We start from the raw sequence: 20,058 nt of genomic DNA, 5'->3' as shown, positions 1-20,058 counted from the left end.
TTGAATAGCACCATCAGGCCAGATTTTAACAGTTCTGGATATAACAGGAGCACTTTTCCTGAGGGGGATGTATGCTGGCCTCACAAGCAGGGACATGTGATCTGACAGGCCAAGCAGGCCCGGCGCCAGAAAAAAAATATTAAGGGGGCGATGAGTTTATCACAGGGGGCAGGGTCCCCCCCCCCACACACACAAAAAAAGTGCGCACCGGAGGGTACCTGCCTCTGAGTGTGCATAATGAATTGGGTGCGCTCCTAGAAAGCTTGTGTATTTAGGCTACACCGTTGTAAGAGACTGACTAAGAGTAAAGAGTGATGACAGTATTTTTTAATTAGTATTTGAACATATAGACCCTTGGTCAAGTGATCTCCTGCATACCACAAAACCAAACCAACAACTGATCTGAGAAACGACACGAGACAGTAGATTAACCCCACATAAACCTTTCATGTAGATATACAGTGGTCCCTCGTTTACCGCGGGAGTTACGTTCTAAAAATAGCCCGCAATAGGCGAAATCCGTGAAGTAGTCAGCGTTATTTTTTACAATTATTATAGACGTTTTAAGGCTGTAAAACCCCTCACTACACACTTTTCTCAAACAGGCATTAACATTTTCTCACTTTTCTCTGGTGTGTAAACACTCTCAAAGTTCAAACCTTAGTAGAAAAATAAGACCAACCTGTTTTCAGGCCCAAACATTTGTTTGAGAAATACAAATAGAACATTTTCCTATAAATAATTATGATGGCTTTTAGAACTAACAAATTAAATTTTAACGATCAACATACGAGGTTTGACACATAAGAAATTATTAATAGTGACTGACCAGTATTTCACAGTTCCCCTGATCGCACCTCTTCGTCCTGGCGCCGTGCCACTGTCGTGCCTTTTTCCACTCACACCTCGCTGCAGGTGTCATTTTCCGAGTGAAGAACACAGTTATGGGTAGTTGTTGGTGCTCTTTTTTCTTCTGGGCGAGAAGATTCTTATAAACAGACACGCAGAACACAATGCGCGTGCTCTCCCTTCGCGGTGCCGCAACACGTGTCCCATCATCTCGACAGAACACCAGCCTGCTTGATGAGGACGCAGAGCACAATGCGCTGTTTAAAAAAAAAAAAAAGCATGCAAAATTGGACTAAAAAAATCTGCGAAACTGCGAGGTGCTATATTTTCCAGTATTTCTTTTTCTTTCTTTTTTATTTTTATTTTTGATAACTCTCATATCCGAGGGGGCGAGGTTGATGACGTGAGGGGGCGCCGCCCCCAAAACGCCCCCTCGTAGCGCCGGGTCCGAGGCCAAGGTGGGGTAGAGGTTTCACTCTGAAGCCCTTTTTGATGTTAGAATACACCTTGTCCAGTATGTTGTCTCCCCTCGTTGGACACTTAACATGCTGATGGAATTTGGGGAGAACAGTCTTTAAATCAACATGATTAAAATCACCTGCTATAATGTGGACAGCCTCAGGATATGTGGTTTGTTGTTTGCTGATTGTATCATATAGCCGCCCGAGGGTGGAGCCAGAGTCAGCACCAGGTGGAATGTAAACAGCCATAATCATGACAGCTGTGAATTCACGGGGCAAGTAAAAGGGTCTGCATTTAACAGACATGAACTCCAAATCTGCAGAACAATGACTGCTCACAGTCTTTGAGTCCATGCACCAGGTGTTATTGATAAAAATGCACACCCATCCTCCTCTGCTCTTACCGGAGGCCCGTGTTCTGTCATGACAATGTGCTGTGTAGCCTGCTAGCTCGATAGCTTTGTCCGGGATGGATGAGTGGAGCCAGGTCTCAGTGAGAAGCAGCATACAGCACTCCCTCACAAGTCTGTTCTTACACACAAGCATCCTCAGCTCATCCATCTTATTCCCCAGTGATCTCACGTTGGCAAGAAAAACACTGGGGAGCGGCGGTCTGTACGGCCGTTTCTGTAGCCTCACCAGGACTCCAGCTTGACAGCCGCGTTTCTGCCTCCTCTCCCGACGCCGCCTGCCATAACTCGGCTGTAATCGTCTGTTTACTGCTTAATCCAATCTGCAGGAACTGAAGTCTGGTGTACATGATGCTCGCCCAATGAAACGACAAATAAAAACAACGAAAACCCACACACACACAAACACACTTGCACTTAAAAGAGACCACAAGCCGCTGCGTCTGAACGCACCGCCATAAAAAAAACAACAAAAAAACAAAAACAACAACAACAACAAAAAAAACATAAACGAGACGGGATAGTGGACACTGGAGACGGATGCAAATATTTCACAGCAGGTTTGTGTGATTTTTGATTAGCGTAGCTAAGCTAACTCACACATTGAGAAAATAGACATATAGCGATCCAACACAGAAACACAACAAACATTGACCTTGCCAGTTCCACTTCTGTGTGTTTTGGGCTCATCCTCTCAAACATCTGCTGCCTACATGACCAATCTCAGCTTCAGTCCCGCTGCCTAATTTAACTAAATATCCATTTTACATCATTCTCTCGGCCATCAAAATAACTGCAGCTCATCCTCAAGTTGCTTTAGGTCAACATTTGTCAGTTAGCGGCGTTAATGTCGAGGTGTATCAGAGCCGTACCTTTCCTTTCAGCTGGTTGTGAACGTACATAAGGAGGAGTCGTGGGATCTTCACCAGTGTGATAATGAAGGAGCCTTTGGCCACGGTGCCCAGGTGGTACCTCATCAACCTCAGCACTGATGACAGGATAGGCGTCACCGGGAGTCTGTTCTTGTCCCTGAAAGACATTATGTTCTTGTTTATTCCTCATTAACCCTGGATCACCAACACCAAAGATACCAAGCAGGACAAGACAAGTCAGTCCAGCCACATTTCTAGAAGCTTTTTAGCTCCATGAGTGTTCTATTCCATGAACAATGATGCTGTGGTACCGTTATCTCCCGATTCGACACACAAAAGCCTCCTCGTCCTAACTCCAAAGGTTTTCTGCGACTTCCTGATTTTTCCAACCAATTGCTAATTCACTCAGCCCAACGACATCTCAGACCAAACCAAGTCGCCAAGCCCCAACACTTAGAACATCAGATAGACGTTCCCACTTCATCTTCACTACTTGGTTGTGTTCCAAAACTCTCCAGCAAAATAAAGTTTTAACCAACAGAATTAACCTCAGTCAATTCTGACAATAATCTTTGTCAATCATCGTGGCAATCCCATTGTAACGAGGAAGATTGTCTGTTGATCAATTCCCAGATGGGATATCTACATTCAGGGTCAGTGTAGAGATGCCTGTACGTGGGTTTGTTTAAAGTGGGAATGTCGTTACACACCAACAAACAAGGTATTTGGCAGATCCTTAGCCTGGTCCGATGGCTGGGAAATCCCAGACGATCGGGGTCTGTGAACCTGGTGCAGCCTTCATCCACCTTCACAGCCATTGGGTGATGAAGCCACCCCCCCACCTGCTGTTGAGCACTTCTTGTTTCACCAGAGCCCCATTAGCCGTCTCATATACTTTTCCTGTTGGGCCTTCATGGTTACCGTAGAGGCTACAGGCCACACAAAGTCCCAACTGTATTTAACTGTATTTAACCCCAACAGGCAATCCCCTACCTGATCAGTTACCCGGGTGTCATGATGCAGACAAGGTATTGGATTTTGTCAATACTAAATTATGAAATTTACAGAATTACAACAAAGTTTGTTGTACTCAACATCTTTTTTTTTTTAGACAACATGCAATTCACAACCCTGGTTTTTGTCTTTGCTGTAAACTTACACCCTGTGTGTGTCCCAACCAAGGCTTTCAAATCTGAAACGCGGACAGACGTGACCCACCTGGTGAAGTAGTAGGTGACCACAGCACCGGCCACCGTCATCTGCTGACAGGCCAGGATGAACTCACTGATCCACACCAGGCCCACGGCGTGGTACCATGTCAGGTACTGCAAAGTCCCTGTCAGCCGAAATTCTGTCAGCCCCGTCTCCTCATTCTGCGCTGGGTTCCCTGTGGAACACATTGGACCCATGTTTTGAAGAAACAACAACAAAATATTCATCTTTTTTTCTTTTTTTTTAACTGATGATGGCTGAGCTTCACTGAATCATGACAGATTTGTTCTGGTGCCAGTGGTTGACAACTGGTCAGAGTCTGATCAGGTCACATCTGGAAGCATGTACTGATGCCACACATCGCTTCATCCACCACACCACGGAACTGCTCTGGGTCTGGAAGGCAACCACTCAGGCAGACAAATGATCTGTTCCCAGATCTCTCCCTAACAACAATTTATCTGCTACAGACAGGTGAAACATGGGTGTGTTCCTGACCTTCTCCAGGCTCTGGGGTCATCAACACTGAGGCACTTGCATGCTGGATCATGACCAGAGAAACACACCGCATGGACGTGGACATGTCGAAGCTGATGTCCCCTCACAGTGTCAGTGACACTATTCATCAGAGTCTCATGACTTTGTGTCAAACAAACGGTTACTTAAACCGTTTGTTTGACACAAAGTCATTCCAGCAGTACCCAAAGATCCTCCAAAGAGACCTGTTTCCAAAAACATCCCATTGTTGCCTTAGGTCACTGGTTCGAGTCCAAATCTGACAACCATAAGAAGCACCCATGTCCACGAGTCAAATGGGGCTCCAATGCCTACTCTGTGCAACCCCAACTTGAACAGGGAACTGGCTGCCAGCAGACCTCTGACCCACTCAATTCACCATCACCCCAAACACAAAGAGATCGACATCACAAATCCTGAATCGGCTCAATATCAGGTTGGCTGGTTCAGTGCCAGCATCCACCACGGTGGACCATGTCCAGCCTGCATATGCAACCAACGATACTGTAAACCTAACAAACCTTAATGGTAAATGGACTGCATTTATGTCGGGCTTTAATGGTCAAAGGACTTTACAGCAATACCTCACACTCACACTGATGTCAGGGCGCTGCCATGCAAAGTCTTCACTACACACAGGGAGCAAATTTAGGATTAAGCACCTTGCTCAAGGGCCTTGAGTCTGATGGTCTACAGGGGATTTGAATGGAGGATCCTCTGATAAATGGACCTGCTGTTCCAGCCTTTGAAAAATGACTCAAGTGAAACCATCAGAGTAGGTGTTTGACCTGCCCGATCAAGTTTTTCCATGATGGTCTGGTTCATGTGACAGCTGCAGCACTCACCGCTGGTTCCCAGGAACAGCAGCACCAGGATCCAGTAGATCCAGAAGAGCAGGAGGGCGAGGAAGGTTACGAAGGGCTGCAGGGTGAGGAGAGGGAGGTGGATGAAGACCTTTCCTGCCACGTGGAACAGAGCGATGGTCAGAGCGACTCGCTTTCTCATAAACAGCATCAACAGCAGCAGGATCATCTGAGACAGAGAAACAACCCATGCCATGTTTTCACGCTTACAGAAATAAACAAGGATGAATTCATGTTTAAAAAAGTGAGCGACCTGATCTGTGTGAGGGACCAAGGGCGGTCCAGCCTGGTCTGAGTGAACATTTTTACTCTACGAGTCGGAATTCTTCAAATGGACCGTGTCTCAAAGTGACACGGTCTTACTCAAAGTGTGGAATTTACCAACTTGTACTGAGGAATGTGTGTAAATCTGAACACAGCTGTGACCGTGCATCTAGTGGTCGAACAGGGGAACTGCAACTAAAAAGTGTTGCCATCACAGTGTGCAACCTCATCCACACACGTTCTTTATTTCCACAGATTAATAAATACACGAGTAATTGTGTGGAGTTAGAAACAGACTGGTGTTAAAACCTACAGACGTCTTGTGTGAAAGAAACAGCAGCTTCTGACCTTTAGAAACAAACAGCTCAACCTCCACCTGCTGCTACAAGACAGGAAGCAAATAGCTTCACTCCTGCTATTTAGTATGTTAAAAGAAACGGGCCCATATTATTTTTTCTGCTCAAATTTCTTCAGGAGAGATTTAATATCTTAACTGAGATGGTAGCATGGTGACATCACAGGAGCTCAAAGGATTCTGAGACAACTGCATCCATAAATAATTATCTACTTATTCAGTTAATGGTAAGGTTTCTGATGGTTCTTGTGATGAGCTCATTACAAAATCGTCCAGTGATTGTGACATCTAAATCAATAAACATGCGACACATGACTTAACAGTCATTACCGATGGTTTTTCAATTCAATTCAATTCAAGGTTTGGACAGAAAAAACAACATACCAATAATTTATACTTTTATAAATTAAATATTTTATCATAAAATGAAAAGGCAGGTTTTAACACAAACGAGGGGGAGAAAAATAAAGTCAACTTTCACTATTATTGTACTAAAACAAGTTTTTTTTTTCAATTTTTTCAATTTCAATTTATTTTCATTTATATTTCATATATATAGAGTTGCCTCAAAGCGCTTCACACAGGTAAGGTCTAACCTTACCAACCCCCAGAGCAACAGTGGTAAGGAAAAACTCCCTCTGAGGAAGAAACCTCAAGCAGACCAGACTCAAAGGGGTGACCCTCTGCTTGGGCCATGCTACAAACATAAATTACAGAACAATTCACGGACGAATATACAAGAAATGCTATTGGTGCACAGGACAGGAGGATCGCCAACACGAATACAACTCCCATCTCTGGATGGAGCTGCACCTTAAACAGAGAGAAAAAATGGAATCAGGCATCAGAAAGACAAAAATACTGTATAATTTGCCAGCATTAAACAAGAAAAACAGAGAAGTACTAAGGTGATCGCCGGCCCGCTACAATTACTAATAAATGAATTAAAAGAGTAAAAAGCGTAAAACAAAACTGTACCAGTATGCTAGCCATATGAAAGGGAAAATAAGTCTGGACTTGAAAATCTCCACAGAATCTGACTGTTTTATTGACGCAGGGAGATCATTCCACAGAGGCACGATAAGAGAAAGCTCTATGACCCGCAGACTTCTTATTCACCTTAGGGACACAAAGTAGTCCTGCACCCTGAGAACGTAAAGCCCGGGCTGGTACGTAAGGTTTAATTAGGTCAGCTAGGTAGGGAGGTGCCAGTCCATGAATAATTTTACAGGTTAGTAACAGAACCTTAAAATCTGATCTCACTGGGACAGGAAGCCAGTGAAGGGATGCCAAAATGGGTGTAATGTGGTCGAACTTTCTGCTTCGTGTCAAAAGTCTGGCTGCAGCATTTTGAACCAATTGGAGACCCCTAATGATAGATTGCGGTAAACCAGAAAATAGAACATTGCAGTAGTCCAATCTATAAGGATGGATCAGGCTCTCAGCATCAGCCATAAACAGGATGGGACGAATCTTCGCTATATTTCACAGGTGGAAGAAAGCAGTCCTAGTAATATTTCTAATGTGTAGGCCAAAGGACAATGAAGGATCAAAAATTACCCCAAGGTTCCTCACTTTGTCAGTGTGATGTATGACACACGAGCTGAGGCTGAGCGTTAACTGGTCAAATTGATGCCGATGTCTCACTGGATCAAGAACCATCATTTCAGTCTTATCAGAATTTAAAAGTAGGAAGTTTCTAGACATCCAGCTTCTCACTGCTGCAAGGCAATCTTCTAAGGATTTTATGTGAACGAGATTACCAGCAGTTATCGGCATGTATAACTGAGTATCATCTGCATAGCAGTGAAAGGTAATCCCAAAACGCTGCAATATGTGCCCAAGGGGTGCTATATAAAGGCAGAAAAGCAGGGGGCCTAAGACAGACCCCCGTGGAACCCCAAATTTCATGTCACTAAGGTTAGAGGTAGTGTTACTGTACAAAACACAGTGAGAACAACTGGTCAAGTATAACGTCAGCCATGCAAGGGTACTCCCAGTAATCCCAAAATGATTTTCTAGCCTATCAAGTAGAATATGATGATCCACTGTATCAAATGCAGCACTGAGATCTAACAGCAACAGAACCGTAGTGGTGTCCGAATCCATTGTAAGCAGAAGATCATTCACCACTTTAGTGAGAGCTGTCTCTGTGGAATGATATTTTCTAGAAGCAGACTGCAGTGGCTCAAAGACATTATTCTCAGTAAGATAGTCTACGAGCTGCCGTGACACCACTTTTTCCAGAATTTTAGAGAAAAATGATAGATTTGATATCGGCCGATAGTTTGTCAATACACTAGGGTCAAGATTAGGTTTCTTAAGTAATGGTTTAATCACTGCAGATTTGAGTGCAGGTTGGGTTGAAAAAACATGTTTTGTGACCATATATGGTTATTTGAGGGCGTGTATTTATGCAAGTGACCATGAACATGTACGAGTGATTTAACAACAGCTGATACTTACTGATTTGTGCCTGCTTGATAAATACAGATTTTTCAGTATTTACAGACTAACGTTTGTTTGTACGATGGCATTTAGAAGGTTTTCTGTGTACAGTTTGATAAATGAGGGTCCTGGATCATCTCCTCGACACGGTGCCTCAAACAACCGGTATGAGGAACCACTGTTTACAGTCTGACAGAGGATTTTGTGCCTGTTTTGTGATGTCACAGCAGTGTTCTGAACAAACATCCGTCATCTGATCTGGATTCCGAATGTGAGACTTCCTGTTTTCACGGAGATTTAGCAATTAATGTCATCAGTTGGTCCACAAAATTCTAATTGTGTAAAAACTACTGCAGCATCAACATGTTGGGTTCTCATGGATGCAAGTGAGGACCAGTGGATCTCCTACTCTGGGTCATGGTGTGTTTTCACACTGCACTTATTCTTTGACATACTGGTTTAAATGTCAACATTGGCACAGTGTTTTAGCTCGTTCACTCAGCCACACACTAAGGCCACGTTTTGTCTGTGCGGGATTTAAAAAGCCATTGCTCATCGTAGGGTACTAATAAAACATCTTCAAGTTGTTCTCCCAGGATTTAGAGTAGCGATGGGGCCAATCCAATCCAATATTGGTATCGGCTTCCGATACCAATGTAATTCATGGATCGGAATTTCCCGATACAACCTGGAAAGTTTTCCGATCCTGGACCTGTCTGTGTGTGAGCTAAAAGTCTGACTGGCTGCTGTGCGCTGCTGGGCTGTGTGAGGAGGGAGAGAAAAAGCAGCGCCTGCAGTCTGAGTCAGAAATGCATGTTGGAAATGCACGTTTCAGCATTTTAACAAGAGGTAATTTCTTGGACAGAGATAGGGAGAGCAGAGCCAGAGCACGACAGAGATTAATTTGTCTTTCTTGCTCGATGTAACACTTGTTTTGACAATGTAAACGGATGTTTCCCGTATCAATAAAGCTCCACTGAAACTGAAAATAGAGAGAGAGAGAGAGAGAGCGCTGTCTTTTCTCTATAAGTCTACGCTTTCCCCCCCAAGACCTGTCATTTTTTCATCAATCAAGATTTGATTGATTTTTTTTCACAGGGCTGCCCCAAAAATTGCGTACAAGTACATGTAGTGTTTTGAGGAAGGCACATTTCCAAAATGCCACAAGAAACCAAAAACTAAATAAAAGCACTTATAGTGCAGCAGATAACAGAATATTTCCAGAGGAATCCTTCAAATGGTGATAGAAGCACCAAATTTGGCAAAAGTACACCTTAGATATTACTCTTTTGAAAAAACCGACGGGCCACTTGAATTTTCAATAGGTGTCCACATAGGGGTCAATTGAAGAATTACATAGGGGTCAAAATATAAAAATGTTCCAGTCATATTGAAAATTATACCACATTATTTGTCTGATTGTAAAGATTCCAAAAAGGTATAGTTTGGAGTATCTATGACTGAATTCTCTAGAGTTATGGGGTAAAAACAACAAGAATGGTGACAAAGTTCAGTTTCGGTTTGTACAGGGGTCAAAAGTTAGAGCTGCTCCAATTTTGTTCAAAGGTGATGCAAATTATTGGTTGAGTTAATAGGGTTTCAAAAAGGAGGCTTGGAGAGTAATGGAATACATATAACGGCGTTACGTAATTAGGATACAAAAAAATGGTAACTGTATTCCGCTAGTTACAGAAAAAAAGACATTCAGATTACAGGTATATTTAGTAAAAATGGGGATTACTTTGCAGGATTACAATTTTAATGCATTTTATGATATTATCTGTATATAATATTTTTTTTTTCTTTGAATCGAAAACGTCTCCTAATCAGGCAAAATATTGATGAAGTACCTGTTGTGTGGGCCGCTGAAGAGGAGGTACTGCTGGCCCACCACCAGAAGGCGCCCTGCCTGAAGTGCGGGCTTCAGGCACGAGAGGGCGCTGCCGCCTCAGGAACAAGCCGTGGTGACAGCTGTCACCCATCATCCGTGACAGCTGTCACTAATCATCACATCTGGTATAAAAGCAGGAAGACACCTCCACCAAACTGCCGAGATATCATCTTCATCTGGAGGTAATACTCTCAGCCTTTGTGATTTATAAATCTGTTATTGTGAGTGTTTGCAGGAGAACCGGTCGTTTTTGCGGAGGCTGTGCAAGACGGCGCTCCTTTTCATCTGAGACCGCTGCAACGTGTTGAGTGAGAGGTGGAGGTGGCATTCCCACCATTGTTACTGGGTGTTCACACACCCACCCTTTGACTGTCTTTTGCTTTCTGCCAGCAGTACCAGATCCGACACGCCGGGAAGGTGGCCACCTGGGGACTCCGGGACTTGGCGGCTCCAGTATTCCTCGGGTTCAGGTGGCGGTGGAAATCGTGTGGTTCCGGTTCGTTTCCAGACGGGCGTCTCCTATCGTCGAGCCTGCCCACACGACACCTTTATTAATTGACTGTTGCACATTCTGAATCTGCTGTGTTTGGTTGTGACATTCACAACAGTAAAGTGTTATAATTTGTCTCCTTCCATTGTCCGTTCATTTACGCCCCCTGTTGTGGGTCCGTGTCACTACACTTTCCCAACAGGATATCTCGGCCAGCGTCATGGACTCCGAGGGGCATCACCAGGCTGTTGAACAACCAATGGGACAGCAGGGAGCGCAGGCATCTGCAGGAGGCGTGATTGGTGAGCTACAGCATATTCTCACCGCCTTTACGGCTCGAATGGATCAAATAGCCGAGCAAAACATCCTCCTGAACCGCAGGGTGGAGGCTCTCTCCGCGCAAGTGGCGGCAAGCGCTCAGGGCGCTGCTGCAGCTCCTCCTCCTGTCGATCCTGTGCTAGATATTAATGTTCCAGTGGTGGTTCAACAACCCCTCCCACCATCCCCTGAAGCATACATAAGCCCTCCTGAGCCGTACGGAGGTTGTGTGGAGACGTGCGCGGACTTTCTTATGCAGTGTTCGCTCGTCTTCGCACAACGTCCCGTCATGTACGCATCAGACGCAAGCAAAATAGCTTATGTGATCACTCTGCTTCGGGGAGAGGCACGCGCTTGGGCTACGGTGCTTTGGGAGCAAAATTCACGGCTCCTTCACACTTACACTGGGTTTGTGAGGGAGTTCAGAACTGTGTTTGATCACCCTAACAGGGGAGAGACCGCTTCAACCGTGCTGCTGTCGATGAGACAGGGACGCCGGAGCGCAGCCGCTTATGCAGTCGACTTCCGCATCGCGGCTGCGAGGTCCGGCTGGAATAACGCTGCGCTCCGCGCCGCCTTTGTAAACGGACTGTTGTCAGTCCTAAAGGAGCACCTAGTGGCCAAGGATGAACCGCGGGAATTAGATGGGCTTATTAATCTCGTTATACGGTTAGACAATCGGTTGGAGGAACGCCGTCGGGAACGAGACGAAGGACGTGGCCGGGCGCGCGCCGTCCCTCTTCCTTCCGGGTCCGAGAAAGGTCCGCACTTCCCACGCTCCCTGGCCTCTACGTCCCGTGGGGCGACAGCTCCCCCTGCTGACGAAGCTATGGACACGAGCAGGGCCACATTTAGACCACCTAATAGACAGAGGAGGTTTCCATGCGGGGCATGTTTTGTTTGTGGCTCAATGGAGCATCAATTGAGCGATTGCCCCGAACGGTTAAACACCAACGCCCGCCCCTAGAGACTGGGCTTAGGGTGGGCCAAAAAATTCACGTGGGACACACACATATTGCCGCACGACTCCCAGTTACAATCCTTAGTGGGGATTTAACCCTTCAGGCCCCAGCACTGGTAGACACAGGGTCAGAAGGGAATCTGTTAGACAGCAGATGGGCCAGGGAGGTAGGGCTCCCTCTGGTGGCGCTACCTACACCATTGCAGGTGTGAGCACTAGATGGCACCCTACTCCCTTTAATCACACGCAAGACACCACCAGTAACTCTGGTAGTGTCAGGGAATCATAGGGAGGAGATTGAGTTTTTTGTGACTCCTTCTACCTCCCGTGTGATTCTGGGGTTCCCCTGGATGATGAAACACAATCCCCGGATTGATTGGCCGTCCGGGGTGGTGGTACAGTGGAGCGAAACCTGCCATCGGATGTGTTTGGGATCCTCGGTTCCTCCCGGTTCCCAGGCTAAGGAGCAGGTCCAAGTTCCCCCCAATCTGTCGGCGGTGCCGGTTGAGTACCACGATCTTGCTGACGTTTTTAGCAAGGATCGGCACTCACTCTTCCCCCGCACCGTCCATATGATTGTGCCATCGATTTGTTGCCAGGCGTGGAGTTCCCGTCCAGCAGGCTGTACAACCTCTCCCGACCTGAGCGCGAATCAATGGAGACCTACATCCGGGACTCCTTAGCTGCCGGGCTGATCCGTAACTCCACCTCTCCGATGGGAGCAGGTTTCTTTTTTGTGGGAAAAAAAGATGGCGGTCTTCGTCCATGCATTGATTATCGGGGGCTGAACGAGATCACGGTTCGCAACTGATACCCGTTGCCTTTGTTGGATTCAGTGTTCACCCCCCTGCATGGAGCCAAAATCTTCACAAAGTTGGATCTTAGGAACGCATACCACCTAGTTCGGATCCGGAAGGGAGACGAATGGAAGACGGCATTTAACACCCCGTTAGGTCATTTTGAGTACCTGGTCATGCCGTTCGGCCTCACTAACGCCCCTGCGACGTCCCAAGCTTTGGTTAATGACGTCTTGCGGGACTTCCTGCACCGATTCGTCTTCGTATATCTGGATGATATACTCATCTTTTCTCCGGACCCTGAGACCCATGTACGGCATGTACGTCAGGTCCTGCAGCGGTTGTTGGAGAACCGGTTGTTTGTGAAGGGCGAGAAGTGTGAGTTTCACCGCACTTCTTTGTCCTTCCTGGGGTTTATCATCTCCTCCAACTCCGTCGCCCTGGATCCGGCCAAGGTCGCAGCGGTGAGAGACTGGCCCCAACCTACAAGCCGTAGGAAGCTGCAACAGTTCCTCGGCTTCGCAAATTTCTACAGGAGGTTCATTAAGGGGTATAGTCAGGTAGTTAGCCCCCTGACGGCCCTGACCTCACCAAAAGTTCCCTTCACCTGGTCAGATCGGTGCGAAGCCGCATTTAGGGAGTTGAAACGCCGGTTCTCGACTGCACCGGTCTTGGTGCAGCCCGATCCTGGTCGCCAGTTTGTGGTTGAAGTGGACGCCTCTGACTCAGGGATAGGAGCCGTGCTATCCCAGAGCGGAGAAACCGATAAGGTTCTTCACCCGTGTGCCTATTTTTCCCGCAGGTTGACCCCAGCAGAGCGGAACTATGACGTGGGCAATCGAGAGCTCCTTGCGGAGAAAGAGGCCCTTGAGGAGTGGAGACACCTGCTGGAGGGAGCGTCAGTGCCTTTCACGGTTTTCACTGACCACCGGAACCTGGAGTATATCAGGACCGCCAAGCGACTGAACCCCAGGCAAGCCCGCTGGTCACTGTTTTTCGGCCGTTTTGACTTCCGGATCACCTACCGCCCCGGGACCAAAAACCAAAGATCGGATGCCCTGTCCCGGGTGCATGAACAGGAAGTCAAGACCGAGCTGTCGGATCCACCGGAACCCATTCTCCCGGAGTCCACTATCGTGGCTGCTCTGACCTGGGACGTGGAGAAGACCGTCCGGGAGGCCCTGGCACGGAGCCCGGATCCCGGAACAGGGCCGAAGAACAGACTATACGTCCCACCAGAAGCCAGAGCTGCCATTCTGGACTTCTGTCACGGGTCCAAGCTCTCCTGCCACCCAGGGGTGCGTAGGACCGTGGCAGTAGTCCGGCAGCGCTTCTGGTGGGCGTCCCTGGAGACTGATGTCCGGGCTTACATCCAGGCCTGCACCACCTGCGCCAGGGGCAAGGCTGACCACCAGAAGGCACAGGGACTTCTACAGCCACTTCCTGTGCCTCACCGCCCCTGGTCCCACATTGGTCTGGATTTTGTCATGGGCCTCCCGCCGTCCCGGGGACACACCACCATACTCACGATAGTGGACCGTTTCTCCAAGGCGGCCCACTTCGTGGCCCTCCCGAAGCTCCTGTCGGCCCAGGAGACGGCGGATCTCCTCGTCCACCATGTTGTCCGGCTGCATGGGATACCAACAGACATCGTTTCGGATCGCGGTCCCCAGTTCTCCTTGCAGGTGTGGAGAAGTTTCTGCCGGGAACTGGGGGCCACTGTAAGCCTCTCGTCTGGGTATCACCCGCAGACTAACGGACAGGTCGAACGGGCCAACCAGGAGTTGGAGCAGGCCCTCAGGTGCACGACCTCCGCACACCCGACGGCTTGGAGTGAACATCTGGCCTGGATCGAGTACGCTCATAACAGCCAGGTGTCCTCTGCCACCGGCCTCTCCCCGTTCGAGGTGTGTCTGGGGTACCAGCCCCCTTTGTTTCCTTTGGTGGAGGGAGAGGTCGGTGTGCCCTCGGTCCAGGCCCACCTGCGGAGATGCCGTCGGGTGTGGCGCACCGCCCGTTCGGCCTTGTTGAGGGCCCGGACGAGGGCTAAAGCCCATGCAGACCGTCGACGGTCCCCGGCCCCCACTTACCAGCCCGGGCAGGAGGTGTGGCTTGCCACCAAGGACATTCCACTCCAGGTCGAGTCCCCCAAGTTGAAAGACCGATTCATTGGACCCTTCCCCATCCTCAAGGTCCTCAGTCCTACCGCAGTGAGGCTCCAACTCCCGGCCTCACTGCGGATCCATCCGGTCTTTCATGTCTCCAGGATAAAACCGCATCACACCTCGCCCCTCTGTGCACCCGATCCAGCGCCGCCTCCTGCCCGTATTATCGACGGGGAGCCGGCTTGGACAGTTCGCCGGCTCTTGGACGTCCGTCGAATGGGCCGTGGTTTCCAGTATTTGGTGGACTGGGAGGGGTATGGACCCGAAGAACGCTCCTGGGTGAAGAGGAGCTTCATCCTGGAGCCGGCCCTCCTGGCCGATTTCTATCGTCGCCACCCGGACAAGCCTGGTCGGGCGCCAGGAGGCGCCCATTGAGGGGGGGGTCCTGTTGTGTGGGCCGCTGAAGAGGAGGTACTGCTGGCCCACCACCAGAAGGCGCCCTGCCTGAAGTGCGGGCTTCATGCACGAGAGGGCGCTGCCGCCTCAGGAACAAGCCGTGGTGACAGCTGTCACTAATCATCACATCTGGTATAAAAGCAGGAAGACACCTCCACCAAACTGCCGAGATATCATCTTCATCTGGAGGTAATACTCTCAGCCTTTGTGATTTATAAATCTGTTATTGTGTTTGCAGGAGAACCGGTCGTTTTTGCGGAGGCTGTGCAAGACAGCGCTCCTTTTCATCTGAGACCGCTGCAACGTGTTGAGTGAGAGGTGGAGGTGGCATTCCCACCATTGTTACTGGGTGTTCACACACCCACCCTTTGACTGTCTTTTGCTTTCTGCCAGCAGTACCAGATCCGACACGCCGGGAAGGTGGCCACCTGGGGACTCCGGGACTTGGCGGCTCCAGTATTCCTCGGGGTCAGGTGGTGGTGGAAATCGTGTGGTTCCGGTTCGTTTCCAGACGGGCGTCTCCTATCGTCGAGCCTGCCCACACGACACCTTTATTAATTGACTGTTGCACATTCTGAATCTGCTGTGTTTGGTTGTGACATTCACAACAGTAAAGTGTTATAATTTGTCTCCTTCCATTGTCCGTTCATTTACGCCCCCTGTTGTGGGTCCGTGTCACTACACTTTCCCAACAGTACCCGAATGTTAATGCATCTTCAATGGAGATTTGCGACTGAACACACTCAGAAAAATGCTCGCAAAATACGTGTTAAAATACCATTTTACCTGGATATCGAGCCAGTAAAATTAAATGACATTAAATTATGTCAGGAAAGTATTAAACTTACTCTGACACACACACATTCCCAAATATTAGGGTTGAAAGTTACACGGACACGGATCTACGCTGTTCAAGCTGCTGAGCTGAGGCGTCCTGCTGCAGCAGCTGTTCAACGCAGCACAGCTCCTAAAACCATTACAATATATTTATATACATATAATATTTTTACACAGTTATCCTTTATTGACCGAGTTTCATTCATGAAGTCAGTGGTGTGTGTACACATCTCTATGTGTGGGTGTGACTGTGAGCGGCACAGCGCGGGTCATTATAATCTCATTATTTTAAGGTGCAAATAAAAAAAAAATCCCGTCTTGTCGAACAATTTTAATCACTAACGACAAGTATTTTAACTAGACATTGGTCTAGCAGTGGAAAATATCAACAAGCCATAAGTGAAGAGTTAATGGTCCGTGTCATCGGGCGACACAGGTACAGCAGGAAACATACAGCTGTTTATCATCCAAATATCACGGACAAAGTGACAAGAAGAACCAAAACCACTTACTTATGGAAGGAAATATTGTCTCCCTTGTTCCTCCATTTGTGGCTTTGCCAACATGCGCAGCTTTCTGGTATATTCCACCTGTTTCTTGAACTTCTACGCACGCAAATCACTAACTTGCCCGGAATTAAAATGGCGACCACGCCTCCTTACTGACAGTATTTATTTAATGGTTTTCATTATGCTTTTGTTCTTATTTTGAAAGTTCAGTAAGTGGACTGATATGTTAAACATGGTGCGAATGTTATGTGAAAGACTAAAGATCATTTTATGTTTACTGAACAAGTAGCAGACTTTTTGTTTTGTGTATTGTTCTGCAAGCCACTTTTAATTACAAATTCATCTGCACACGCCTGAGTTTTCATTATCTTTCATTTGTTTGGCATTTTTTGTTGAAAATTTAGCAGGTGAACATTGGGTGTGTTTAAAACAATATTGAGGGTGCTCTTAATTCATAATGTGAAGTAAAACAGAGCATGCCATGTAAAAGAAACAGTTTTATTTTTGCTTAATAAACTGTACTATGTAGTTAAGACTATTTATATTTAGTTTCTCTTGTCTGTATTAGCATATTTGTTACTGGAGTAATCCAGAAGTAATTGAAAGTAATCAAATTACATTACTTTAATATTATGGTACTTGGATTATGTTACTGACTACATTTTTCAACAGGTAACTAGTAACTGTATCGGAATACATTTTTAAAGTAACCCTCCCAACCCTGGTTATAGGGTAACATATGTCACATGTCATAGAATTCAATGGACGTCAACGTTATTTGACCTTTAATTTAGAGACCAAGCATTCAGCAGTCAAAACTATTCCATTTATTAATCCAAGTAGCTCAATCAACAATTTGTACCATTTTTTACTAAAACTGGAGCAACTTTAACTTTTGACCCCTGTACAAACTGAAATTGACCTTTGTCACCATTCTTAAGGTTTTTACCCCATAACTCCATATCATTCACTCATAGATAGTTCAAACTTAGATAACATAGACATTTCATACCTTTTTGGAATCTTTATGATCAGACAAATAATGTGGTATAGTTTTGAATATGATTGAAGCATTTTTTATATTTTAACCCCTGTGTAATTCTTCAACTGACCCCTACGTGGCCGCCTATTGAAAATTTAAGTGGCCCGTCGTTTTTTTTTTTTAAAGAGCAATGTCTAAAGAGAATTTGTGCTGGATTTGGTGCTTGTATCACCATATGAAGTATTGTTTCAGTTATTTACTGCACTATTAATTCTTTCACCAAAACATCAAATCCAGGCTTGCATCTTAGATGTACCTTCTGGTAAATTGAGCTGAACTTTCAGGTCTCCTATTTAAGAAAATCCTCCTCTAAACACTTCATCAGCTGTATAACTGGGAATACATATAAAATCAACAATAATAATAATAATAATAATAATATTAAAGCAAACAGAGCTCTGGTATTGGAATAGTATCGGCATCTGCAGATATCCAAATTCAGGTATCGGGATTGGATCGAGAGTCAGAAAATGTGGATCAGTGCATCCTTTATTTAGAGATATAGGTGAGTCAAAGTATGGAAAACATACAGTGAAGACGGTGGCGGCGATGGCGTAGATGAGCAGCGCCTGGCCTTTGTCTCGATATGTCTCCGCTCCTTCTTTCACCTCCTTTGTGACTTTTGGTGTGGTGCTGTTGGAGTATAACCGATGGTCAACGTAGAGCCACCACAGGACGCTGGTCCCCGCTGCACAAAGACCAATGTCAGTTCCTGGTTCCAGGACATTATTGCTAACATGATTTGAAGGCTTAGAAACACGCGACCTCACCCAGAGAGCCGAGGACGACCAGCGAAGTGAGAATCCATACCAGTACAGCCGAAATGTACCTAATGATCACCATCAGGATCATGGAGAGCACTGTGGGGACAAAGTCAGAGGTCAGGGTGGAAACAGCCATTGAACGCCACATGGCTAACAGACAAGCGTGGCTCAGTCCCACTCACCCAGCGCCAGCACGCAGAGGCCGATGATGATCTCCTTGCTGGCCGCCACGCCAGCGATCAGCCGATGAAGGACGCTGTTATCACTGACAAAGGTCACCACAGCTTCGGCAAACTTGGCGTAGCAGGAAATGTCCACTGGTGTGCAGCGGTTAAACAGTGGCAAAGGTTTGCTGGAGAGACAAAAGGTTATAGATGGATGATGAGAGATTTTAGTGACGTTATATGACACCCGCCCACAGGCATCAGACCACACGTCTCATGAAACAGGCGTCATGGTCAAATCTGTCAAAACATCTGCACATCGAATAGTTGAAGGGTGTAGAATCAATCACATCTGCCCGACATAAACACCAGCGTCAGGGCACCCTGTGCAAAGGTTTTAGGCACCCTGCAGTGTCTGGAAACAATTTGAAGTTTTTTCTCAGTAAAGTATGAATCATAAAATTCAAAACTTCACTTTCAAATTACAAATTAACATGCAGCAATAACACAAACATTTAATACGTTACTTTTCTGTAAACTACCGGATGCCAGCTGAAAGAAAGTCTGCTTTTTAACTTAGAGAGTTTTATTTTATCTTTTGGTATTTCTTCCCGAATATATTTAGCATGTTTTTTTTATTATTATTATTTTGCCAACGTTTTAGCCTATAAATCATCATAACTCGTTCTACATTGTTGAGAATTTAGCCCCGCCCAATGTCGATGTCACAGATCAAAACACACATAGTCACACGTCACAATACTGCCCCCTGCTGACCAAATATGTGTCTTTACAGAATGAAAGGTTAACTGCAAAATTCAGGAAACAATATTAGCCTCTCAAAACTGCCCCCTGCTGGTATATGTGTGCAGTGTATCTGTGTTCCTAGAGATGTATTATGAAGAAAAATCAGCTGTACAAGCGATGACTGAAGTTTGTCCTACCTTGGGGGAACAGGAAGTTTGGGACACTTGGAGAATCTTTCTGGCAGACTCGGATATTTATGACCTGCTAACTCGTAGGAACAGAGTTCGGAGCCTGAAAACACAAATATGACATCATCGCCATGGAAACCTCATCGCTCACACACACTTTGATATTGTTTGGTGATTATTTTTATTGCTTTTTTTTAATCACACAAAAACTTATCAGTGCTGAAAGGAATGATCAATTTATTTATTCTTTTTTAAACCCCAAATGTCAGCTTTAATGAATTAAAGTAATTCTGTGAATGCTGTCAGAATTAAACCACTTTTATTGTATGGTCCTTCACTCTTTTAAAATGATCAAAAGTAATTGGACAGGTGCATCAACATTTAAACCAATGTAAAAAAATTAAGTAAAAAAACAAAACAAAAACAAAAAACTAAAAGAGAGCTTTAATAAGGATGGGAACCTCGAAACAGGAAGCCCATATTCAGGTTTTTCCCCAAATAAATAAAAAAATCCCTGAATAATTCTGGAACAGTCTGTG

General features: G+C 46.2%; 1 protein-coding gene across 2 annotated transcripts in view; it reads right to left on the bottom strand.

The window, feature by feature from the left end:
• The window catches only part of slc44a1b (solute carrier family 44 member 1b), a 64,094-nt gene that overhangs the window by 10,436 nt on the left and 33,600 nt on the right, over positions 1-20,058 (bottom strand). For both annotated transcript variants that reach the window (XM_034182268.1, XM_034182269.1), the window contains exons 5-11: positions 19,529-19,622; positions 18,603-18,772; positions 18,427-18,516; positions 18,187-18,344; positions 5,166-5,352; positions 3,811-3,979; positions 2,593-2,749 (exon numbers count right to left, since the gene is read on the bottom strand). In XM_034182268.1, coding sequence (XP_034038159.1) covers positions 2,593-2,749; positions 3,811-3,979; positions 5,166-5,352; positions 18,187-18,344; positions 18,427-18,516; positions 18,603-18,772; positions 19,529-19,622 — 1,025 coding nt within the window. The remainder of the gene's footprint in view (positions 1-2,592; positions 2,750-3,810; positions 3,980-5,165; positions 5,353-18,186; positions 18,345-18,426; positions 18,517-18,602; positions 18,773-19,528; positions 19,623-20,058) is intronic.

This window comes from Thalassophryne amazonica, chromosome 11 (assembly GCF_902500255.1).
Source record: "Thalassophryne amazonica chromosome 11, fThaAma1.1, whole genome shotgun sequence".
NCBI lineage: Eukaryota > Metazoa > Chordata > Actinopteri > Batrachoidiformes > Batrachoididae > Thalassophryne > Thalassophryne amazonica.
The sequence above is the reverse complement of the archived record's forward strand: the minus strand, read 5'-3'. Positions and strand labels throughout refer to the sequence as shown.